This window comes from Suricata suricatta, chromosome 10, assembly GCF_006229205.1.
Source record: "Suricata suricatta isolate VVHF042 chromosome 10, meerkat_22Aug2017_6uvM2_HiC, whole genome shotgun sequence".
In the NCBI taxonomy this organism is placed as follows: Eukaryota; Metazoa; Chordata; class Mammalia; order Carnivora; family Herpestidae; genus Suricata; species Suricata suricatta.
This window is the reverse complement of record NC_043709.1, coordinates 38,996,587-39,023,162: the sequence shown is the minus strand read 5'-3', so window position 1 is coordinate 39,023,162 and position 26,576 is coordinate 38,996,587. Positions and strand designations below refer to the sequence as shown.

The 26,576-nt window shown below is 35.7% G+C and overlaps 1 protein-coding gene across 1 annotated transcript in view; it reads left to right on the top strand.

Moving 5' to 3' along the window:
• NAV3 (neuron navigator 3) overlaps nucleotides 1-26,576 on the top strand; it is an 821,156-nt gene that overhangs the window by 567,586 nt on the left and 226,994 nt on the right. Inside the window, exons 4-6 of the mRNA XM_029954939.1 lie at nucleotides 377-429; nucleotides 19,459-19,531; nucleotides 22,226-22,409. Coding sequence (XP_029810799.1) covers nucleotides 377-429; nucleotides 19,459-19,531; nucleotides 22,226-22,409 — 310 coding nt within the window. The remainder of the gene's footprint in view (nucleotides 1-376; nucleotides 430-19,458; nucleotides 19,532-22,225; nucleotides 22,410-26,576) is intronic.

Sequence of the window (26,576 nt, the reverse complement as noted above, 5' to 3'; positions counted from 1 at the left end):
TCCCATGTGTGCATTTCGTTAGCAAGAGCAACTCATGCACTGAGATTCCTTGAAACTGTATCCTGATCCAGCAGGGACAATTGTGAAAGGTTTCATGTCAGCAGTCATTTGGCACAGGCTAAAGAATTAGCAGCAACTTCCTTCTCGCTCACGTTTTTTTTCTTTTTGCCTGATTTGTGCATATGGAATTGGCGGCTCCTAACAAGTGTGTCCTCTTGCACACGGCTTGGGAGACAGAGAGAATGTAGCAGCAGCATTGTGCTTGTTTTTGTTTTTATTTTTTGTTTTTTTCTTAGTCTCCTTTTTTTGTGTTTCACTTCATTGCTTAAGCATGTCATTCTTTTTTTCTCTCTTTTATTTTATTTCTTGGCTTTAGCAAATGAAAAAGTTGAAGATATCAATGGATGTCCTAGGAGTCAGTCTCAGATGGTAAGAACCAAATTTATTCTAAAATACAATGCTTATCTTCACTTTTGATTAAACTGCCTTTGTAAATGGACTAGAAACTTCTTTTGCATGTCTTCCTGCTTAAGAAACCATTTGATCACATTCTATCATATGTATTTATTTGGGTGCAATTTATGAGCAAATGATAGCATCAGCACAGGGGAGTAGGTATGACTCCTGAGTGACATGTCTCCAGAGTTCTATCAGGTCCTTGACTTTCGTTGCTGTTGTGGCTCTGAGGCCTGAATAATTTAATACTGGTTTTGCTGGCAGTAAACCTCATTTCCAATTTTAAGTGGAGCCTTTTTGTCTGAACAACTGGTTTGAAGAACAGAGCTTGCCATGTGCATCTTAAAAATGTATAAATAGTATTTCCCTTGTTCCTAACAAAGTCCAGTGTAAACACCCAGACTCTTCAGCACTTTTGGAATTAGCTCCAAAGGCATGCTGCTGGAGGTTTTCTGAGCAGTGACTGATTATGAGATATGATTCATAGCCTTTTTCAGAAAGCTGTTGATCTAGAGGTCTGTGGCTTCCCTCGCCCTCTTTTTATCTTTACCAACTGGTAAAGTTTAAAGTTTTGTATTAAATAAAATAGACTGATAAACTGCTGAGATAAAAACTCACCTCTCTCTTAATTAAATAGCCACAACTTAAGTTTATAGGACAACCGAAAATACAAATGCTTTCATTAAAGTGATATCAGCAGATATAATCAGGAATGATAGCCAAAATCCATCAGATGAGGCTTCCTTCAAAACTCTCTTTAGCACAAAATAGATATTTTAAGTGAACATAATGAGTTCTCAATTGTCAGAGATTGGAAGAAAGAAAAAAAATGAACTCTTTTGATGTGCTGACTTGCTTTACTTAATGTCAGAAAACTGAAATCCAAAATAATAAAAGGAATTTATTCTTGAAGAGTGATTAACTAGCATGTCTTGTGTGTGTGTGTGTGTGAGAGAGAGAGAGAGAGAGAGAGACAGAGACAGAGACAGAGAGATAAACACTCTAAGGAGCTATTACAATATCATAAACACTCTGTCCCTTGCGAAAAAAATTACTGCATAAAACAATTTTCTGTAAAATACTTCATTTTTAAGGAAACTTCTTGATCTAATTATTCTGGGCACAAGTCTGACACTATGGAAATTAATTATAGATTTACTGAGAGCAATTATAATACCTTCAGAACCTGCTAAAATAATAGCTGTGTGATATTGGAAAATGATGCAACCTCTCTGAGTTTCATCTTTTTCATCTGTATAATGAACCCTAATTAGGATATGATAATGACATGTAATTATGGATATTCTTTGCTACCTTGATTGATATGGAAATATAATAGTGCTGTTACAAACTTTGTTAAGACACATTCATTAATTGACACCTGTTAAAGGATTTTAGAGCTTTACATTAAAAAACATGAATATCATATTTAATGTTTTTTAAACTCAACACGGGTTTACTTTCATTATTTCAATTACAAGGAGGTGTTGGATACTAAAATATGTCTTCTCTGTTGTCATTCCTGTTTGATTCTGATTACAGAGAATCCAATAAACAGCCAAGCTAATACTTCATGACAGAAGAGGAAAAAAACCCTCCAAAGTTCAAAACTATGGATAGGAATACAGTCCTTAGATATTTATCTGAAACATCTGTACCGAAGATTCTACAAATCTGTGAAAACATTCTCATGAGTACTAGGCTCTGTTAATTTTTTATTACTTCCTAATCCTTATTAGGCCCCAAATGACATGTAACATCTAGTGTACATGTTGTGTTGATAGTTCTGCTTTTGATTAAAAAAATAGAAAAACCAAAGCTTGAGAAATGTAAATGCTATGAAAAGGTAGTTTTTCCAGCCAAACAGTATTAGTGGGAATCACTTTGAATTTTGAGTAAAGAATGACTTGTATCCTCATTTTTTTTTTTTGTGATGTGGTTGAATTTTCAATCTGAAGTTGGCATGCCCTCCATGTGTTGATTCAGAATAATACATATGACAAAACTACAGCTCTTTGGTGGAGTTACTTTTGCCTCTGTTCCTAAGAACTGGCATTGGTACTATATTATTAATGAATAAAAATTCCAGATTTTAACTGAGACAAGAAAGCAGAGGAAAGAGAATGATGACAGAGTATGACTGGGCTTATAAAGTTCTTATGAATTCATATATCTATTCCAAACAGGATGTTGCCTGTTTCTTTGTTGCTTAACAACCAAGAGGTGCAGCATTAATAACAGTGAGTGCTGGCCTTACTCACAGAACTGCTTTGACCACATCCTTCTGTATATCTGATTTTTTATGGTCTTTGCTTACTGTTTGTATTGAATAGGAAAAGGTAAGATAAAAACTAGATATGGTACTGCTTATAGTCACAAATTATTTAAATTTCAAATTTGATAACTTGTATTGGATTGCTTTAAACCTTTAAGAATACAGGTTCTCTTGTGGTATGAATCTACAATATATTGGTGAATATTTTGATGAGTAGTAGTCAGGTAATTCATATTTAGCCAATATTTGCCGAGCACCTGAGCTACCATCTTGAGGGACACTTTAGGATCAAAGGAGCAAATATTGAAATAAATAATAGCAACTGTGCTGCACAGGTAGGAACAGAAGTACTGGGAAGGGGGTCTACTGCGGCTTGAGTGCAGTGAGGGGTTTAAAGGGATGATGGATGGAAGCCTGACCACGTAGGGCTAAAATATGGGGTTGGTTGAGGAGCCTTTTGAGGACTTTTAAAGCTGGGCTGTGGCATGATTCAATGTAAATATTTTTTAAAAAATCATCCTAGATGTTTTCTGAGAAATACAGAATATGTGTTCATCTTCATTTGGATCTGGAAGATGATGAGAATAGAGAGTATAAATGTTCCCACAGTTTTAGCCTGAGAAGTTACTATTAGACATGGTTACTACAGAGGGAGAAAACAGGCTAAAAGTAGAGGGGGGAAGATGACAAATTTATATTTTGAAAGTAGTTTTTTACCTATCTATGGGTATATCAAGTAGAAGGTGACTTCAGGCAATTAGGCCTGTTTTCCTGAAGGTCACAAATGAGGTGTTAGGTAGAATAAAGCTAGTGCATAGGTAATGATTGAAGCCATGGAAAAAAGGATGAGATTTCAAGAGAAGACCTAAGTAAAGTCAGGAGGGGTGAGATTTTAGATTCTCACATTGGGGAATACCAATAGTTATGTGATGAACAAAGGTGTAGGAGTCAGAAATATGAAAGAGTGGTGAGAGAATGAGCAGTAAGGAGAGAGAAGGACGCAGGGGACTGGGGAGACGAGAGATGATCCAAATCCTAAAGCAAGTGGCAAATGCATAAATTTAGACTCTGTATAGAAGACTTTTTAAAAAAGTTTTTAAATATTTATTTTTGAGACAGAGACAGGGGAGGGGAAGAGAGAGATGGAGACAGAATCTGAAGCAGGCTCCAGGCTCTGAGCTGTCAGCACAGAGCCCGATGAGGGGCTCAAACCCATGAACCACAAGATCATGACTTGAGCTGCAATCAGACACTTAACAGACTGAGCCACCCAGGCACCTCCTGTGTAGAAGATTTAATGTGGGAAAAGGAGGGTACATTTTCCTTTGTGTCACCTCACAAGGGGATATGGTTGTGTCGAATGTGAATATCTGAAAATGGATTAAATAGAAATTGAAGGAATTCATCAGTAACATAACTTCAGAGTGTTAGAGAATAATAATGTGCGCTTTTCCATGGGATTCTCTGATTATATTACCTTATAATACAAAAAAAATTCTCTTATGTTGTCTTGAAATAGATGAAGAAAATTTAATAGTATTTTTTTCATATGGGCCCAAGAACACATATTTAAGAGAAATATGAACTTGTCCTTACACCAATTTATTAGCATAATTTCTGAGAGATTTTTTATTCATGTTTATTCTAAGTCTCCAAGTCATAGTCATCTTTCCTTAATAAGCTGGGACTAAACGCATCCTGAAAAACAGAACTCAGTTTGAAGGAGCTTATTCAACACTATATTTAACCGTACCCAAAGATAAAGTTACTGATATGGATAGCACCTGTTGAGTAATTTCTAGGTGGGTGGAATCAGAGTTCAGAATATATGCTGCATGCCACACTTTGGTGAGATTACACAAGGAAATAAATTAGTAAACTATAAATACTAGGAATGTCCAGAATGCCTAACAGATTAAAAATAGCAGAAAAATGCCCAACATGTATTTGAAATGCAGAGGCACAAGTGCTGAGTTCTTAGACAAAAATGTGAGACACGTTGGGGAAAAGTTGTTTTGAAGACACATTTTCCTTTATTTTAAAATAGACCGTTACATTTAAGGATCCTCACAAATGCGGTAGAGGGATTAGAAAATGTGGTTATGTGAAGTAGGCCAAAATTCTGATTCTACGTATAGCTGAGGGTTTCACAAATGTGCTTCCCAGCTTGTTCTTCATTTTTGCTGGATAGTGGGCTCCTCCCAGTATCTCATGGAAAGAGCTCAACTGTGTTCAGCCATAACTTTCAATCTGCCTTTGAACATATCGTGTTGTCTAAAATTTTCTGAGATGGTGATTTGGAGAATGCGTATCCCTATGCCTCTTACCCCTTTTTGATCCTAAAAGAAAATTAGGTTCATTTTTTCTTAATTCTCCAGTCCCCAGTCCCACAGCATTGTGACTTCCAGAATAATATCATTATGTATTGTACTGGCATCTTTATTCCATTTCAATAGTTTACACTTATCTGGACAGTGAAACTATTCTTCCTAGTAAAAATGTTTGGTGCTTTTATCAGTATTTTGTCCTTTAAAATTTTAATTACTTTACCCTCTGGTTGTAATTGGTTCTCTTTTAAAAGATCTATTTAAGTAAGATAAGAAGATGAGGCTTCTAACCAAATAGGGAAGAGATAAAATATTGGAATGTTCTTAAAGGTTTAATAAAAATCTTATAAATGGCACACTGCAGGATTCTAGCACTATGTATGACTCAGAGGAGTGGAATATTGCTAAGTTAGTCCATTCACATGATCCCTGGCCATTTTTGAAACTGTTCATCTTCTGGAATGGCTGGAAAGAGATAGCTTAATGAAGACAAATGCTTTACTACAAATATAGCTCTGATCTCTAACGAAATGCTAAATGGAACTTTCTACTTTGTAGCTTTCATAGAGGCTCATACTTTGGAACAAAAGCATAAACTACCTAGCAATGGGAAATTTATACTTAAGTTATTAGACTATCCTAATGATTTTTTAAAACTGAATGTGTCTCTCTAGAAGTTGGTATGTGTACCCGCACTTAAAGTTTAAATGAAGGAATTGAAATGACATGAAAGATTGAAAGGAGGGGTGTTAAATTGAAAGGACAGTAGTCGCTGGAATTCTAATTCTGACTGGGAGACCTGGGAAAAATATTCAGTGAATGCTCAGTCTCTGGTCATTTCTGCATTGCGAAAATTAGCCTGATAGAACTCTGACTTGCTAGACTGAGTTAACAAAACACCAAAGACCCTGGCTCCCATTCAGTATTTTAGAGAGATATCTGGGGTTTAACTCTTCATAGCTTTTTAAAAGTATATTGATTCATAGAAGGGAAGAAAGATATTTCTAAATTATATTAAATCTAATTTACAAGGAACTGTATTAGCATGAGAATGATATTTTTATGCGAGTTGTCTGGTCTTCCGTTATATTAAACAAATGCTGGAGCACCTGTCTGGCTTAGGCAGGTGGGCATCCAACTTCAGTTTAGGTTCCAGCCACTCATCAGGTGCACTGCTATCAGCCTGTCAGCATGGAACCTGCTTTGGAGCTTCCGTCCCTCTCTCTGCCCCTCCCCTGCTTTCGCTCACCCAAAAATAAATTTTAAAGAAATTAAATAAACGTTGAAAATACAAGAATGCTTTTCTCCATTAACTTTATATTATAGAATACACATTATAAATGTTCTTGTGAATATCAATATTTAAATTGGTTTGTGCTAATAGTAGGACAAATAGAAATTGAAATAAAGTGGGGTTCCTGGGTAGCTCAGTTGGTTAGGCGACCAACTCTTGATTTCAGCTTAGGTCATGATCTTACAGTTCGTGGGATGGAGCCCCGCATCAAGCTCTGTGCTGACAGTGCAGAACCTGCTTCGGATTCTCTCTCTTTTGCTCTCTCTGCCCCTCTTCCACACACATGTGCGATCCCCCTTTCTCTCTCAAATAAACTTTTAAAAAAATCAAAGGAATTGAAATAAAGTAACTAATTTTACAAAGAATTTATTTCTATTTTTATTTATTTATTTATTTATTTTTAGAGAATGTGCAGGGGCGCCTGGGTGTCTTAGTCGGTTAAGCATCCAGCTTTGGCTCAGGTCATGATCTCACAGTTCGTTGGTTCGAGCCCCGCATCGGGCTCTGTGCTGACAGCTAGCTCAGAGCCTGGAGCCTGCTTTGGATTCTGTGTTTCCCTCTCTCTGACCCTTCCCTGTTCGCACTGTCTCTCTCTGCCTCTCAAAAATAAATAAAAAGCATAAAAAATTAAAAAAAAGAGAGGGTGCAAGCAGGGGAGATGAACAGAGAGAGAGAGAGAGAGAATCTTAATGCAGGCCACGCTCAGCACAGAGCCTGACTGGAGCTCTATCCCAGGACCCTGGGATCATGACCAGAGCCAAAATCAAGAGTCTGACAGTCAACCAACTGAGCCACCCAGGCGCCCCATTTATTTTTTTTACAAATATTTTTTCTTTAAATAAAGTAACAATTTTGAATTGGATTCTGGATTCTGTGTAATTTTCTTTCTTTTTGGAGAGAATATTATATATACTTTTTAATTTTATTTGAGGAAAATTAGTAAGCTTTATATATGCATGTATAATAACAATTGTGAACCACAGTTAATATTTTAACTATATATTTGAATATCAACCACTTTCTTAAACATTTAGTATATTCTTTATCCTCATATTTTTAACTTCATTACTTTTAAAGGTTTCCTACCAAAGTAAATACAAAGTACAGTCATACCTAGTATTCAAAAGCATATTTTTCTAACAATCCTTTGATAAATCTAGTTTTTATTACCTTCAGTAATCTAGTCGTTTTCAAAAGGACTTACTGCTCCATGTTTTTCAATCCCCTTCTTGAAATTTATTAGGAAATTACCACTTACAGGGACACCTGGGTGCCTCTGTCAAGTGTTGGACTTTGGCTCAGATCACAATCTCACCATTCATGGGTTTGATCCCTGCATCGGGCTCTGTGCTGACAGCTCAGAACCTGGAGCCTGCTTCAGATTGTGTGTCCCCTTCTGTCTCTGCTCCTCCCCTGCTCAGGCTCTGTCTCTCTGTCTCTCTTGCTCTCAAAAATAAACATTATTTAGTTTAAAATTTTTACTTACAGTATTCAGTGGTAAAATACATAATAGTAGAATACTTTTAAACACCAGTAGTTTGGCAAATAATATACTGAGATATGAGACCACTTTAAATAAGAACTGTAATATTTTTAACTTAAAAACCTATTAGATTAAATAATGCCCTAAAAGTTACTTCTATGAAAAGAGAAAAAGGAAATGAAATAGGGAGAATCTTATATTATCTCAGTATAACCATTTGAAAAGTTTATCTTGAATGAGATATGTAGGTAAATCCTTGCGGGTCGTTCCTGAGGGAGGAGAGAGAGTAGGGCAGGAAGGGGCGCACAGAGAGTGAGGCAAGACAAGCGATTCTGATCAAGCCCGTTTATTGAAAAGAATAATCAAACCTTTATAGGGGTAGGGGCGGGAAACTGGCCCAGGTTGGTTGCCAGGTAACAGAGTCAAATGATTATTAGAAAAAGGGGAAACCAAAACTGAAATTCAAAACACAGCATCAAAAGGAGCGCCCAGACTTTGGTCTGCAATACTGGGCAGGGGAAGATTAGCGCTGCATGAACCTGAATGCGGTTTGATCTTTTGTTCCTTTTGGCTTTTCTCGTCTGGCCCAGTCTGACTGTCTCTGAATCCTGGACCAGGAAATGCACTCTCCTAGCCTCCAGGTGTAAATCTTGTTTTTTTGGTCGCTCCCGGGAGAGCGATATATCCTTCCCTGAGGCGGCCAAAACTCGGCAGCTCCCAACAGAGATAAATTATTGGAAAATCAGTAGACATGCCCAAGGTAATTACTTTATGAATTAAATTTAAATGATTTTAATATAAAATCAGTTAAACTGACACGTGTGGATAGACACAGACAAAAATACATGAAATGCCTTTGAAAAATCATATTGCCAAATTGATTGTATTAGACATGTTTCAAACCTTGCAAAACATTTTGTGAATATATCATGGAAACCAAACTGTACAGCGTTCAGCAATATCAGCATCACTCATTGATTGACATTAATGATTAAATGTCAGTCGGGTATATTGGCTGCTGTGCTAGATGGTTGGCTTGCATTTTTTACTTAGCATCACAGCAAACCTACAGAGGTATGGGGTCTCACTGAGCCTGCTTGTAGAAGAACCAGTGTTTGGTCTCATATCTATTTGAGTTTAGACCAGATTGCTTTTACACTTATTGTAAATAAGCTTAACAGAAGAATTAACGTCTGTTGATTTTCAACCCCTCCACTCCTCTTCCTCACCTTTCTATCCTTCCTCTTTTTCTTCCTCCTCTGTCTCACTTCCCTCTTTAATGTCTTGGTTCCTCTTTCTTCCCCACTCTCAAGCTTGTAATATAAATTATTTTTTCCTTAATACCATGCTTGTTTTTCCTATCTATGAAAGGAATATAAACTTGGGTTAGTTTGGGAGAGGGTGTGGGTATGTGAGATAAATAATAGCTCATAGATTTGTCATAAAATTATGCATTTGGCAAATAATTATTATATGTAACTTTAGTCCTATATATAAGTAAGCATGACTTAATTCTAGAACAATTTTATACTCTCAAGTAAAAGAGTAAGATTCTTTGTTTTGTTTTCTGAAACAAACTGAAAAGGAAGAATTCATTAAAACCCACAGAGTATATCTTCAAGTCAATGAATACTGATGTAATCTTTATAATTTTATACTTATAAAAAATTTAAACAATGTTCATTATTCCCTGATTACCAAACCAGTTAGAATAGCAGAATTTTAAAGAAAAAATAATTTTATCTGATAAAATACTAATGGATTTCTCATATCTATATCTATACTCACATAGGTATGTATATACACTATACATATGTATCTGTCCAGTCACACATACAGACATAGATTCTGTTATAGCATATATATGTTTACATAGAGCATTTCTACTATGGATATAATATGTACTAGATATATCTAGGCATGTGTAGATAAACACATATCCACATACACAGATGGAACTGGGCTCTTTATAAACATCTTTAATCCTCATATACTATGTGGAAAATTTTATTAATCCCATTTCATGGATAAGGAAGCAGAGGCTTCGAGAGAGTAAAAACTTTGCAAATTTCTTACATTGTATTCTTGCATAACTAGAATGCAAGCCCAGTTTTACTTGACTGAAAAACTTTTAATTATTATACTTTACTCTTTAATTAATAAACTGACTCGTTGCATCTAACACAGACCACTCAGCACAAAAACAAAGGGAAGAATGAAACAAAATTATTATCACCTCCCCCTCTCCCTATCCCACAACACAAAGTAACTTGAAATGAAAAAGGGAAGTGTGTGGGTTAGTATTGTAGTCATATGAGGCACTTAATTAAACTGTATGTTTTACGTCCCCTCCTGAAAGAGTTAACAAAACAAAACCCAGAGAACGAGCCCTGGAAATGTGCCTGCTCACAGGTCCCAGGTCACCCTTAGCCTTGCGTAAGTTTTGATGTCTACTGCTCTATTGAGTAGAAAATTGTATTAATGGGGCACCTGAGTGGCTCATTCAGTGAAGCGTCCAACTTAGGCTCAGGTCATGATTTCAAGGTTTGTGGGTTCGAGCCCCACATCGGACTCTGTGCTGACAGCTCAGAGCCTGGAGCCTGCTTCAGATTCTGTGTCTCTCTCACTCTCTGTTCCTCTCCCACTTGCTCTCTCTCTTGTCTCTCTCTCTTGTCTCTCTCTCTCTCAAAAATAAATAGACATTAAAAAAGTTAAAAAAAGAAATTTGTATTAATTACCTCTGGCTGCTGTTACAAATTATCACAAACTTGGTGGCCTAAAGCAAAAGAAATGTAAGCTTGCACAGTTCTGGAGGCCAGAAGTGTAAAATCAGTATCACAAGGCCAAAATGGAGGTATTGGCAGTTCTGTGCTCCCTTCAGAAGCTGTAGCAGAAATCTATCCCTTGCCTCTTCTAACTTCTGGTGACTGCTGCCAGTATTCTTTGGCTTGTGGCCACATCAGACATTCTATATGTTAATACACCAGCATATAAAAGTACATTGGATATTTGAGAAATAATTTGGAAGCGTTTAAACTTTGTGAACTCAGAATTTGTATAGAACGAGTGGATTTTGCATACTATTTCTGTCTTTACCTTCATACCATACAATTTTGTCTTTCCATTCAACCAAGATATTTAGTGAGCACCTATTTTGTGCCAGTCATTGTCTCCTGTCTGCCTGGCAGTCATGTAGAGAGCTTGAGTCAGAGGCTGGAAATTTCTCAGTCAGAATGTCTAAACTGCATGGAGGTGCATAGATAGTTCAGTGGGTTAGCATCTGACTTCAGCTCAAATCATGACCTTGCTGTTTGTGAGTCTGAGCCCCGCATCAGGCTCTGTGCTGAGAGCTTGGAGCCTGGAGCCTGCTTCAATCCTGTGTCTCCTCTGCCCCTCCACCATGCTCTCTCTCTCTCTCTTTCTCTGTCTCTGTCTCTTTCTCTTTCTCTTTCTCTTTCTCTTTCTCTTTCTCTTTCTTTTTCTCTCTCTCAAAAGTAAATGAACATTTAAAAAAAATTTTTTAATGTTTATTTGTTTTTGAGAGACAGAGACAGAGCATGAGCAGGGGAGGGACAGAGAGAGAGGGAGACACAGGATTTGAAGCAGGAGGCTCCAGACTCTGAGCTGTCAGCACAGAACCCGACACAGCGCTTAAATTCACAAACCAGGAGATCATGACCTGAGCTGAAGTCAGATGCTTAACCAACTGAGCCACCCAGACCTCATAAAAATGTTTTTTTTTAATTTTTTTCCTAATAGGGGACCATGGGAAGGGGAAAGAGGGGTAAAATAGTTGAGGAGAGGGAGTGAGGCAAATCATGAGAGACTTTTAAATATTGAAAACAAACTGAGGGCTGAAGAGAGAAGGGGGAAGGGGAAGGAGGGTGATGGTCATGGAGGGGGGCACTTGTGGGGAAGAGCACTTACGTGGAAACCAACTTGGCAATAAACTATTTAAACAAAAAAATTACACATTAAAATATTTTTTAAATGAATGTCTAAATTACAGTGGTAGAAAGCTTAGTGTGGCAGAAAGTACAAGTTCATTGGAGACTGACAGGACTGAGTTTGAATTCTGGCTCTGCTCTTTTTTAATTGTGAAAATTTGTTAAAAGTAAGTTATCTTTCCAAGTCTCTGTTGAATAGGAAAAATTAAATAAAATTTACTGGACTTGATGATGAAGATGAAAGGTTTTGCATTTGGAGTAAATAAGCTGTGTGCTTAAAACTCTGTATGAATTTTCTGTGCGAGGTCCCTGACAGGTGCAGGAAAAAGCGGCTGCTATGCCATTTTCCCTGTGTCCATTCTTGACATGAAGTATAAGGTTTTTTTCCAAATGCGGCTTTTTTGTCTATTATGTTGTGAAGGCAATATGTTAAAAATAACATTTTAACATGAAATACACTAAAGTATTATTTTAAGAAAATGAGAGCATTGCAGAGAGTATAAATAGAAATTGATGTGTGAAACTTTAATTACTATCAATAAATATGTGTATGTGCTGTGTGATCATGTCTACAAAGAAACACTGAGCATTTTTTTATTTTTGCATAGAACACACCATTAGTTCCCTGGGCTTTGAGATGGGCCCAGGCTCCCACCAAGACCTGGCAGATGTTTTCCAGCAAGACCTTGTCTATCTCGATGGCCTTGTCGCCTGCCACCAATTTTCCAAATTTCAAGATGCTGATTCCTGGAGTCCCTTCTGCATGATCTTTCCTCCCATTTTTTAAAAATGTTTTTTATTTATTTTTGAGAGACAGAGAGAGACAGCATGAGCAGGGGAGGGGCAGAGAGAGAGGGAGACATGGAATCCAAAGCAGGCTCCAGGCTCTGAGCTGTCAGCACAGAGCCCGACGTGGGGCTCGAACCCATGAACCGTGAGATCATGACCTGAGTTGAAGGTTTAACTGACTGAGCCACCCAGGGGCCCCCCTTTCCTCCCATTTTGAATCTTGAAACTGATTGAGAGTTATTGGCTTTGGAGTAGCTGTTTTTCACATTGGTAAACAAAGAAGTTATGCAGAAAGATTTAGGTGAAGTTTGCTCTCAATATTCCCAGCTTTGCTGAATTCTTTGTCAGTCCTTTAACTTAGGATGTTTTTCAACCATGGCCAGTTCGGACAGCGCTCCTTCCTTGGATTCACCTCATACCACATCCTCTTATTTGGCTAACTCTTCCTAACCTTTCAGGAACTAGCTCAGTCTTCCTTTTAAGGAGAAAAATGTGGGGGTTAATGACATGGGCTTTGGTTTTGATATATTCTCTTTGTGACTTTGAGCCTGTCAGTTTAATGCTCTGATTAACATCTTTCTCAGTATAAAATGGTATAGTAATTGCAAAGTCAGATGAAGATATTTTTGTAACTAGGTTAGGTAAGACTTAGTTACTAATAACTTTCTCCTTTCCTAGTTACTTGGTCTCTGGTCAGAAATAGGCCCTTGTTTATGTTATGCTTCTCCAGAAGTCTATGTTTCTCCGACCATAACGTTTTTTGCATTACATTGGAACTGCCTCTTTCTCCTATAAAACTGCATGCTTTTAAGGACTCAGACACATTCAATGCACACTTAATTATTAAATAAGTGAATGAAAATAAACACTAAGCATTTCAATCAATGCAAAAACATGACTGCATTTTTAAAATTCTCCAGATGAATTTATATCTGATTAAAACGTTCAGCTAAAATTTATATTACTATTTGAATTCTGTGATAGGACAGGAGTTCACTCACACTGAGCGATTTTACCTATTTTTTGTTGTTGTTGAAATCACATTTATTTAATTTATATAGTGATACTAGAAGCACACATTTATAATGAAAAAATAGGATGTGTAGTTAATCAAAAATAGCACAAGTCACAAGAGAATGTACCATCCAGAGATAACAGAAGATAAATTTAGTTTATATTCTTCTAGACATTCTCTATGTATGATTCATAACAGCATTATCTAGCACTTCAGACATGTCCTAACTAGAATGCATTGCTTTTGTAAAAAAAAAAACTCAACCTTTGCAGTATTATTTCTGCTACCTGGTTTACAATTATTTAACTTTTTATATTGCCGTGGTTTCAGAATCCAAGAGACAACAGAGGCGTTTCAATTACAGCTTGAATTCAGCTGTGTATATATAACTGCATGATCTTTCCTCAAACATCCTTATGAGCAGTTTTCCTCTTGGTCACTCTATTCGGCATGCCCGGGCCTCCTTCTGATACTTGTCTACTTTATCAAAATCACAAGTAGCCTTCAAGTCTAAATAATACTTCTTCTATAAGCTCTTCCCAGATCTGTAGTGAAAATTGATAGGTCCATTCTCTCTACTGCCATAAAGTATTGTTTATAATCATTTTTTTAGGATGTATCATATTATGCCTCTGTTGTGGTGATTTATGAATCTTTTTTGTCTCCAGCTATTTTACAAGCTTACAAAGGCAAAGACTTTATAATTCACCATCTAGCGGAGCTCTTTGCATGTAATAAACAATGGTTGCTGAATGAATTTGTCATTCATTGTTAAGTGTTGGTGCCAAGGTTAAATTTAATGACAAACTATAAAGTTGATATTAATCATGCCCTGATAGTTAGGACGTAAATATATTTTTCATTAAGAATCCATAAGTAAAAGTGAAAGAAACATGTGAATGGACAGGATAGAACTTTGTTAATATTGTGAAAGATGCCTCCAGTCAGATTAATAGTTTAATAGTAAAAATACTAAAAGACTAGGGGTCATAAGACATGCAGCTTAAAATGTATGAGCTCAGTAAAGAACTGTGCTAATTAAAATTCTGCATTTTTTGGAAGAGTTTATGAATAAGTATAAGTATTTCTAAATCATCCTTTCACTATGTTTAATATGTTGAGAATATATATTGACCTCAGGGTTAAAGTTTTTTGAAGGAACAAAGATGCTGATGACTGTGTTGAGCTTTTGTAAGTGAAAATAATGAAAGCCCTTCTCTTTCTCATTTGAAACCCAATTTGTGATTTACCAATAAACATGCTCATAATTAGTGAGTTCACAAGGGACAAGATAAATGTACAATTATAAAATTAGCTGATCAATGAAATTTCTGTCTTTGAAAAATCCCTTTCACCACACGAGTGTGGAAAATATTGCAAATGGGTCAATGCTCTTTAGAAAAGATGAGGATCATGGCTATGTCTTGAAATATAGATTTATTGCTTCTCAGCCTTTTGGCAAAGATCAAGTGTTGAAATTTAGATTTGCAGCACTAAGCATAATTCCGTGCATAAAATAAATTTAATAAATGCTTGATGAATGAATAATGGAAGGGTTTGATTGTATAAAACATGAACAAAATTAAATGATAGTGCTCAAAATACTAATATTAATTATACAAATAGAAACTACTGAGGTCTAAAAATATGAACCAATTTTCTTGAATAAAGACAACACACAGCAGTCTGTTTTTGTACTTATTCAAGGAAAATTGTCTTTTTGTTTAGGCTTGTGATAGCATTAGATATTTTCATACAACCCAAAAGCCTCAAGGCTCAGTGTACCCAAACATTTTGAAACCTCTGGCTAAATCTTATTGAGTGGATTCAGAATTTAGAAATTGGATGTTATTGAGTGGATTTAGAACTTAGAATCTTTGTTTTATTTTTATGACAAAGTCAGTATTTTTATATATTTTATGTAGCCATGCTTAAATTTAGTAAGAAGAGAGAGGCATTGTGGGTATTCTAGACCAATAAAATGTAAACCACATATAGACCCAACAAATTGGGCGTGACATAATAGTAGGCAAGTAAGAGTCCTAGAAGGGATGGATGGGACTGTTAACTGAACTGTATGGGAAGGGTGGTGCCCACAGAACAGAGAATGAATTTTTCTGCATTCCTGTTATAAGGGATCTATATAAAATACCTAAGGCATAAAATGGAAAATGCATGAATTCTATACTATCATGATCATCCTTGACTCCTCACTTTCTCTTATAGGTCATATCTTCCCACTAGATTTCTGTAACTTATGTCCAGAATCTGGATCACCTTCATGACCAACACCATTGTCATAAACACCATCATCATTCACTTAATTTCCTGCAACAGCCACACATCAACTTTCTGTACTTCTATCCTTGGATGCCTGTATTTTCAATAAAACAGGGACTGATCATTTTATTTTTATTTTTAATTGAAGTAAAATGTACATAAAAGAGTGTAAAGTACTCTAATAGGAATTGAGATAAAACAAACACAAGAAGTATATACAATACTCTAATCTCAAGTATATAGCTGATTGCTTTTTTAACATGTATATGTCTGTGTAGTCACACTTAGATCAAAACAAAGGACACTTTCAGCATGCCTGTCCTGCAGATTTCCAGACTGTGCCCTTCCAAAGTTCATCACTGTTCTGATGTTGTTTCCATTATTTACTTTGCACATCTTGAATTTCATGTAAATTGAGGATAAAAAGTATATATTCTTTTATTGGCTTCTTCTGCTCATCTTTATATGAGATCTTTTCTGGAGATCAGTATGAGATCTCTGGAGGTCAGTTGCTTAATCTGTAAAGAGGAGGGTAGGCTGACCCTGGGAGCTGAAATTCAATAACAAATTGATGGATGTTTAGCCCCAACCCACAGAATTTCTGGTTTATATTGTCTGGAGTCAGGCACAGAGAAGTAGTATATATATATTTTTATTTTTAAAATTTTTTAACAGTTATTTATTTTTGAGAGACAGAAAGAGACAGATCATGAGCAAGAGAGGGGCAGAGAGAGAGGTACACACAGTGTCAGAAGCAGGCTCCAAGCCCTGAGCTGTCAGCATAGAGCCTGACACAGGGCTTGAACCCACGAACTGTGAGATCATGACCTGAGCCTAAGTTGGGTGCTTAACTGACTGAGCCACCCAGGTGCCCCAAGAATTCGTATATTTTTAAAAATCCCAAAGATATTTGAACCTGGAGACTGTGAATCAAATGATCTCTCTCTCCCTCTGCCCCCGCCCCCAGTCTCCCCTTCTCTCCTTTTCTCTTCCCCTGCCACCTCACCATTTCTTTCTTCCAAAAGTACAGGGATAGCCTGGCCACCGCTTCTTTTTACCTCTATTCTTCCTTAAGTGTGCACTGAGCACCTATCAGACACTAAACATCATTTTAGGTTGCTGAAACTACATGAGTCAACAAAACGCAGTTCCTATGTTCCTGGAGTTTAAAATCTCAAAATCCCAATGCCTTAATATAAACAAATATCACTGAATACATTATAATAAAGTAGGCGTTAATAATCATACTGGAAGTTAAGTGTTCAAGTCCTTGTTCTCTTGCTGTTACTTAACTGCTGTACCAGTAATGCAGAACTGAATTAACTATCTTGAATTGTTGGTACTCATAACGAATAACTATAAAGGAATATCCCAAAATGTTGAATGCCCCTGATATATAGTTATATAGGTAGAATGTATTTCCAATATTTTTTTTCTACTCTTTTAGGGCCCTTTTATTATCCCTTTCTAATTTATGGTGCATGCTGAAAGAGCTCTTGGTCTCCAATACCCACTCCAGGCACCAGTTTACTTTTTAAGTGGTTTAAATGGCAGCCAAAAACAAAAGCAAAACAAAACAAAACAAAATAACACTCTTAAAATCTTAACTACAGACTCTATCTATTAGCCTTTTGTGGTTCTTAAAGCAAATTAATCTGTCTAGGTATAGTAAAAGTAACTGAAATTTAGGTGATTATAGCTTGTGAACATTTTGTAGTAAATTACATATGTTTGGATCAGGAATCTTCTTATTTTCTATAAAAGGTATATACTTGCTATGGAATAACAACAAGACTATTAGGGTAAATATTTAAAATGTTCAATTCTCTTTCTCAATATTAGACCACAGTAATTATTTAGTGTGTTTTTTTTACTTGTTTGTAATGGTCCTGAAAAAAATAGTTTAAAAGAACATTTTAGATGAATACAGAAGAACATCCCTTTTTTTTTCCCTATTTCTTTTCCTTCCTCCTCAATTCCATCCTTACACAGTCTCATTTTATAGTAGCAAAGTGAAATGTAAAGAAAAGATATAAAATATATTTCAGCATCTTAGCATTATTGGATATTGAGATGCTAGCGAGCAAAAGAAAGTCTGTTTGGTCATGTTGGACTCAGTGACTTTAAATCTATTGGTTTTTTTTTTTTTTAGTATAATAATTTCAATAAAACTTACTTTTTCTTTTTTAGTAAAACAGTTTGAAATAAATCCACAAAAGTCATTTTTCACCAAGCAAATGTATAGATCTTGGTTACAATCATTTTTAAGTGAAGAATTTCAAATTTGATGTTATTTAGTTTTGCATAAAATTAATTTAAAATGGAATGCAAGTTACCCATTTTTTAATGACAGAGTTTTAATGTTTTTTTTTTCTTTTTCTTTTCTCTAAGAGACATTTTGACCTTGCTGTGAAACTAAGCTAGAGAGGACATTGGCAGAACTTTGTATGTCCTTATGCATAGATTTGGATGAGAATTTAATATGTCATAAAATAATATCTTGCCAAGGATTAACATTAAATCTTGTATTTACTTTAGAATTCCAAGATTTATGGAATACCAAAACAACCCAGGGAGATGACTCATAAAAAACTAGAACTTTCTAGTTTCCTACACTCTTTTATAAATTCTTAGCTGTTTAACTTTATTGTATAGCATGCTGGTCAGTATTGAGGTCAACCTGTGAAGTAACATAAATCAATTGTTTGTGTTTTGTTTGTTTGTGTTTTGTTTTATGTTTCTGTTTGCATATCATTCTAAATGGTTAAAAACTGGGAATCACATCTAAACTAACTGCTTGAAAGCCATGGCGTCACACTTTTTTTCTTCAGTTGATTTATTTATTTGGAGAGAAAGACAGAGAGAGCAAGCAGGGGAGGGGTAGAGAGAAAAGGAGAGAGAGAATCCCAAACAGGCTTCATGCTCTCAGCATAGAGCCCAGTGTGGGGCTTGAACCCATGAACCGTGAGATCATGACCTGAGCCAAACCCAAGAGTCAGAAGTGTAACCAGTTGAGCCACCCAGGGACGTTGGCATCACACTTTTGAATTACAAAAGCAATACCTATATTTAATCAGAGGCATATACAAGTGTAGAAATACAAATACAGTTTTAAAAATAAAAGCTTGCAATGATTTAAGATGAAAATTCATTTAATTTCTTTCATGCTATATCAACCCTTCTGGCGTAATTACCAAATCTCACTGATTGACTCCCAGGTACCCACATCCTAACATTCTATCACTTGCATGAACAACAGTCTTTTCTTGTATGGATGCTTTCATTGAGACTTATTTGTGAAGCTCAAAATGCAAATTTATGTTAAGTAGGTGGGTTGCTAACATGTAAGAATGCCATTCTTCATCAGGCCTCTATGAATTGTTTGTAAATACCACAGTGGACAATGCAAGCTTTATATTCATTCTACAGTTAGCCCAAATAATTCTAGTGAAACTCTGGTAAAGATCTCTAGTATGAAATGAATGTAAAGTATTCATTCTTTCTTTATCTTACTCTCTGGTTTCATTTTAGCTCATTTGTTTATTTAAAAATAACCTTCTAAGTTGCTTTTTCACTGCTTTTCATGTTACAGATTGAAAATGTTGATGTCTGCCTTAGTTTTCTAGCAGCCAGAGGAGTAAATGTTCAAGGTCTATCTGCTGAAGGTAAGAAAAGGCATAGTTGTCACAAATAACACACAAGTGTGTAAACAAATTTTTTTTGTATTACAAGAAATGCAAAGTGGGAGTACATAGCTTATTAATATATAAAGGAAATCAGTAAAGTTTCCAAAATAATAGAAACATAAATGCAATGGTTATTAATCTATGTTTTAATTATTTATATATTTTCCATGTTTTGCTAAAACTGTCATTTACATGAATAAGTATATGGGAGAGGCATTGATTAACAAAAAATCTTTATGTGATTACCAGTGTAGAGTTTTTATTTAGAGTCTTAAGTAGAGTAATAGATGTATATACAGATAATGCTGTGTAATAGGTAGACATAAATATAGGTAAAAATAGTTTAATTAATTTGAAAATATTTTTTCAATAACATTTCTATAATATCAAATTGGTAAGTTTAAATTAATTATCATGAGATCTTAAATAATTATCACTGACAATATTTAATATCTTTTATATGTAAAAGATTTAAAGTCATTAATGGCTTAAAAGATCATTGCTAAAATTAAATTATAGAAAAGTGGAAAAAGACTGAAACTTTTTCTTTCACATGTATTTTTAGGAAAACTTTTCAAGTGTTAGTAATGAAATCTAGTTGCTAAAGTTAAGAAATAGCCAGTCCTTTGAGATCAGCATTAACAAAAACCATTTTGTTAGAATGTTAATTTATATATAAAAATTCTGTTTAATACTGGTATATACTCTGACAATTTAGATTGTTAATGTTTCTACTATGATTATTTGCTCTGAATAGTCTTTTCCCCCACACGTACTAGAAATATCAGACAACCCTGTTTTAAATTTTTCTATTAGAAAAAGAAATTATGTGGCTTCTGAAATACAGTGAACATTTAGTAGAATTATTGAGTTTTACCAATTTTTCTTCTATATTTATTTTTGTTATTTTAAACTTCTTTTATCTTTTATATTTATATGATATGTTGTATAATATTAAATTACTCATTTGGTGGCCGACAGCTTTAGGTTCAAAACCTAACTGAGGGCTCTGTAATTTAGAATAAAAGTTGATAAAATTCGCCAGGAAAATAGTTCATTTTTTCAGGGTTTAAAAGCAGGTTAGAAAGGCTCCCATTTGTTCATTTCATGTCTCTTCTCATGGGACATCCTTTATTAACTCAAACCCATTGACCTTCATTTATCTTCTAAAAGTATATGAATGTTCTAAATTATTTTCTAAATTAATGAAATATGCATAATAATAAAATGAGAGATTTCTAAAACCCCTAACATCATCCAGATGTACATGGGAACATTAACACTTTCTTACTGTAGCCACGCATCGATCAGACTGACTCTCCTATATCATGGCCACTGTGAGAAGGCTTGCAGGGGGCGGGAGTGGGTGTCCTTCTCATTGTATGTGAATAAGGCCACTGTGGACTCCTTGTGACATTTATAAACCATCAGAGAGCAAGAAATCAGAAAAGCTTGTTAACATCCCTAAACTACAAAAAGGAGACATAAAACCTTGACCTCACCAGAGGATGTATTTTATTGCTAACAGCACATTTTATTTAGAATATGATTATACGTTTCATAGCCTTATTTCAAACTTATTTCCATCTCTACTCCTAATTTTTAAATTTATAACTGCAAGAGAAAAAAACTAGATTCAGATTGTAGCTTGCTTTGCACATTTAATTCTTATTAAATATTAGAGAAGTGTATACAGGAGCTTGATGTATTAGATCTAGGATTTATATATTTACATTTATTCAGTTATGTTATCTAATGTCATGAGGCAGCTGATCTTTATTATTTATTAATATGTAACGTGAGTTAAAAATAAAAGAATTGGAGCTTTAAAAACTAATACTGGGCGCCTGGGATGGCTCAGTCGGTTAAGCCTCCGACTTCGGCTCAGGTCAGATCTCACGTTTGTGGGTTCGAGCCCCGCATCAGGCTCTGTGCTGACAGCTAGCTCAGAGCCTGGAGCCTGCTTCCAGTTCTGTGTTTCCTTCTCTCTCTCTGCCCCTCCCCCTCTCATGCTCTGTCTCTCTTTGTATCAAAATAAATAAAACATTAAAAAAAAAGTTTAAAAACTAATACTTATGTCTACTTTATGATATACACATTTGCTATCTATTTATTGATATCCATCTATAGCTATAGATAGATATATTAATAAATTGATTGTTGGGTGATTTAGGAGCACTGTTGTAAATCCAGCTGCCATTACAAGGTACACCCCCACCATCATGATACATAACGCAGGACAACCACAATTTAAGTGTCTGCCTTTCTCCATTTCGGAGCCATCACTGTGTTGGTAACAGGTGTGTATTTGTGAGGGCAGCAGAATGGTAAACCAAACGATTAGCACGAGACAGAGTCCATCCATTTCTAGGAAGAAGGAAACTCTAGAAACATTACAGTTTAGGATCAACAAAGAGCAGTGCTCATCCAAGTTTTGTTCTCTGTACCCTCCACCCCTTGACTCTGTCCCTGAAGCTCCAAGCTATTCGGAAACGTTATGTGTCAGAATTTCAAATGTGCTTGGCTCTCTGACTGAGAGACTAGTTGCATTTCCATCTTCACAGATTTAGTCTAAGACCATGACAAATAGAATTTCAGTTGTAAAAAAAAAAAAGAAAAACCACATTCATTTGTGTATGTTTTTACTGTTTTTATATTTTCCCTTTGACACAGAGATAAGAAATGGAAACTTAAAAGCCATTCTAGGGCTGTTTTTCAGTTTGTCTCGCTACAAGCAGCAACAACACCATCAGCAACAGTATTACCAGTCCTTGGTGGAGCTTCAGCAGCGAGTCAGCCACGCCTCCCCTCAGGCTGAAGCCAGTCAGGCCAAAACCCAACAAGATATGCAGTCCAGGTAAGGAAGGGAAGCAGTGATGGGTTTGAAATTAACTGGTCTAGATACAACCCATTGTTAAACGAGTTTTTTGTTTGTGAGTTTGAAAAACCTATTTATGTAGTTGTATCAGTGCTATGATAGTATTCGACTAATATTATAGACGTTAAAACCACTTTTCTTTTGGTTGGATGAGCAACATTTTCACTTTGGCATGATTGTGGTTTGTATCAACGCATGTGGAATGTCTTTTTTGTAAGGGATGTGGCAGGTTATTTCCTTCTGCACATTATGACTTAGAATGTGTTATTGACTCCTCATGTCTGCTCCTACTTCTCTACTCAATTATCTTTAACTGAGTCTTTTGATAAATTGATTAAATCTGTCGAAAATTTCAAGTCTCTTAAACATAGGGATTTGAGTGTTTGGGGACATACTGTTTTTAATGTACAATAGTGTGTGTGTGTGTGTGTGTGTGTGTGTGTGTGTGTGTGTGTGTGTTCGTCTGACTTGATTCTGTTGGCGCATTGTAGACACAGACTGGGGTGCTGACAAATCATGGCAACTTCCTTCCCCTTCCATTACTGCTGTTTTCCAGTTTGGAATCCTATCAGTCAGGTTCAACCAGAGAAGCAGAACCAGTAAAGGATTAAGAGATTTACTGTGAAGAATTGGTTTACATGATCATGGGGACTCCCTAGGCAAGTCTGAAATCCTAAGGGCAGCCGAGCAGGAAGGAAAGGCTGGAACTCTCTCAGCATGAGCCAAAACTTTTATATACAGGTGGAATTTCTTCTCTCAAGTAACCTTCCATCCTGCTTATAAGACCTTTCAAGTGGGGAATCAGACCTACCCAGATTATCTAGGATAATCTCTCTTAAAGTCAGCTGCTGTGGGTTTTAGCCACATCCACAAAATACTTTCACAGCAGCACCTGGATTAGTGTTTGATTGAATAAGTGGGACTGAATAAGCCTAGTTAAGTTGACTATTCAAAAACTCATTACAGAATGAAATTAACAAGTTTCATGCATACTGCTCATTTGTTCCTCATAATGATCAGGGTATCGGGTCATTGGCTCTATCGCATAAATAGCTGATTGTTTTTCCTTAGTGGGGAGAATTTCCAATATGAAAATACTTATCATGTTGAGGAATTATATACATATCAAACATATGTAAATATTTAACTTTTTCCATCTTCGAAGACAAACCTGAAACTTAGTAATACTCAGTTTATTTTGAATTTGTTGATGATATTTAGTATTGGCTCAAAGAGTTAAAGCCCAAATTACATTCACAAAGCATCCCCATCCTTACTGTCAAATATCCAACAGCTCAGAAAGCCTCTTCTCTTTCACCTGTCAACCAGCCCTTTCTTCATATTAGGAAATATTTATTTTCTCTGTATGACCATGTAAACTCTATTCCCTTTGGAAGATTATATTCACTAAGAATCATTAAACCAATAAAAAATTTGAATTTTATCAAAAATATAGGGTATACTACATAGTTTATGGAGTAATAAAAGATGTTTCTCATTACTCAATGTAGATATGCCTTTGTTCTTTAAGTTCATCTTGGCTATTTATGATGTAAGTGAAATTATGCAAAAGTCAAAGTGAAAAAAATTACAGGGTAAGTTCTTTGGATTTCCTTAAGAATGAGAGGAGGGGGAGAAAGGGAATAGTTTTTTATTATATGTTATTATTTGGGGGAGTTGGTAGAGAGTGATCTAGATTTTGAAAACTGTCAGAAATAATAATTCCTAGAGTTTGGTTTAAGTTACTTGAATGGATAAAAAGCAGGAATAGTAGTTGAAAAAACACAGGAAGTTTGGTGTTATGTATTGTGCAAAACATGTTACCTCTGGAAGTGATAGAGGGTATCATCTGTCTTTGCTTTACCTCATTCTATTTATGTATCTGCCATGTGGAATTTCTTGCCCAGAAGTTCTCAGTGGTTATGACTCTTTTAGGGAGATTGTTTTTCTTATTCTTACTGGATATACATAACTGTTATGGAATTGTATTTTTTTAATATAAAACCATGCATAGTAGGCATGGTAATTTTACACCATTTTGGGGAGAGCCTGATTATGTTTTTCATTGAAAGGTTTTGAGAAGTATTCTTTTTACCGGTATCCTTTAAGACTGAGGCATACTCTTAAATATTTTTTCTTATGATAAGTTTAATTACTTTTAATTACTTTTAATTACTTTTTAGACCAATAATTAATATATAAATGTGGATATCTTGCTGTAGTAAATATAGTACTTTTGAACCTGATGTGGAGGGGCTACATGTCTTAATTTTAATAGAATTTATTATATGTTTTGAATAATATTATTTGAAACATTAATACTTATTTCCATTTGTATAGATTTGGTACAGGGAATAGCCTATGAATTAGAATTTATGTGGACTTACATACAACAATAGCTGTATTTTTCAAAAGCCCATCCATAAGAAAGGGTGTCTACTACATGTCTTTATAGTAGAACCACGATAAATAGGGCAGGAAAAAAATAACTCAGTGACACACTTATCTTCATTTGCTTGAGGTTTGAGTCGTAAATCATGACTTATGAAGGCTTTCTGTTGATTCTAGAGCTCTTCTGAAGTAAGTAGCTTAAATGACTGGTTGCTATATTATTCTGGATATTTAGCTAGAAAATGTTCTTATATTTTTCTCTGTCAACTTTAAAATATTTTAAGGGCACATTGTTTCAGTTCAGTGAGAGTTTTATTTTGTTTTATTCTTTTTGTTTATTTAAAATAAATTGATGTAACTGTATATATTCCCACATTATTTATTTTATACATTAAGAATTTGTAACTTGGTTTTGCTATTTTGAAAATAGCTCCAAATGTTTTCAGTCATTTGGCACATCTTTCATTTAAACAGACACTTTGACCTAAAGGTTAACAAGTATACAACACAGGAAAGAAAATATGGACCAAAAGGAATAGAGTGCGGGTAACAGAGTCCCCTTTTCTGGTTTCTCAGCTCTTTCTCCACTTTCGTGCACATGCGTTTGTGAGCATGTAGACTCACATACGTAAGAGCATACCCATGTGTGCGTGGGTGTGTGCGTGCATGCAAGTGTGTGTGTCCTGTTCAAGTGGCAATGAGAGTTCTCGTTATTCAGACTTGCCTCTGGAATCAAACTGCCTGAACCTGGATCCTGGCCTACCACTTCCTAATTGTGTAGCCTTGGGCAACTTGCTTGACCTCTCGGGGCCCATCGCATGAAGTTGTCTTTAGGTTCAGTGGGTCAGTACAACATGAGACACTGTGAATATACCCAGCATGGGTCACTCTCTGCTCAAAGCCTTGCCATGGTCTCAAATAGCCCAGGCTTTCTCCCACCTTAGGAAATGTGTTCCTGCTGATTCCTTTGCCTGGAATTCTCTTTCTGATAGCTGCTTGGCTAAATCTGTCACCTCCCTCAAGCCAGCGACTCATGTCTTCTCTTCTCACTGATGCTCATCTTACCACCCTTAACCCAACATTTAACCTGGAGTTAATCTCCAGTCCTCATTGCGCTTTGCCCCACTCTTTGGGACACCTGGGTGGTTTAGTCGGGTAAGTGTCCCACTTCAGCCAAGTCATGATCTCCTGGTTCATGAGTTCAAGCCCACGTCAGGCTCTGTGCTGACAGCTCATGGCCTGGAGCCCACTTTGGATTCTGTGTCTCCATCTATCTCTGTTCTTTCCCCACTCACACTCTGTCTCTCTCTCTCTCTTTCTCTCTCTCTCTCAAAATGATTAAACGTTTTTTTAAAAAGAGGGTTTTTTCCTTAAAATGTGGACCTTTTAACTTAATTTTTATCAAGATTATTAAATAACTTTCCTTCCTGTTATGAAATAGTGAATTTTAGCAACTCACAAGTAGTGATTATTGAATCAGATGAACAGAGATTTTTTTATTTTTATGTTTTATAGAAATAAAGCATGTGAGAAAGAAAAGAAACTAAGTGTAAGCGTAGAAGTAGGTAGAAATCAAATAGATCAGAAGAGACAGTGATGAAGATACATCTTTCTGAACTACACTAACATCTATTTTGAGAATTTGGGAGATTATGATTTCTGCAGATGATCCTTTACCCTTCTGCTTCTCCTTTGTAGGAGAAAGTAAAATACATGTCCACTTGCAATTTAGAGGAACTTTCTCATATAGGACTT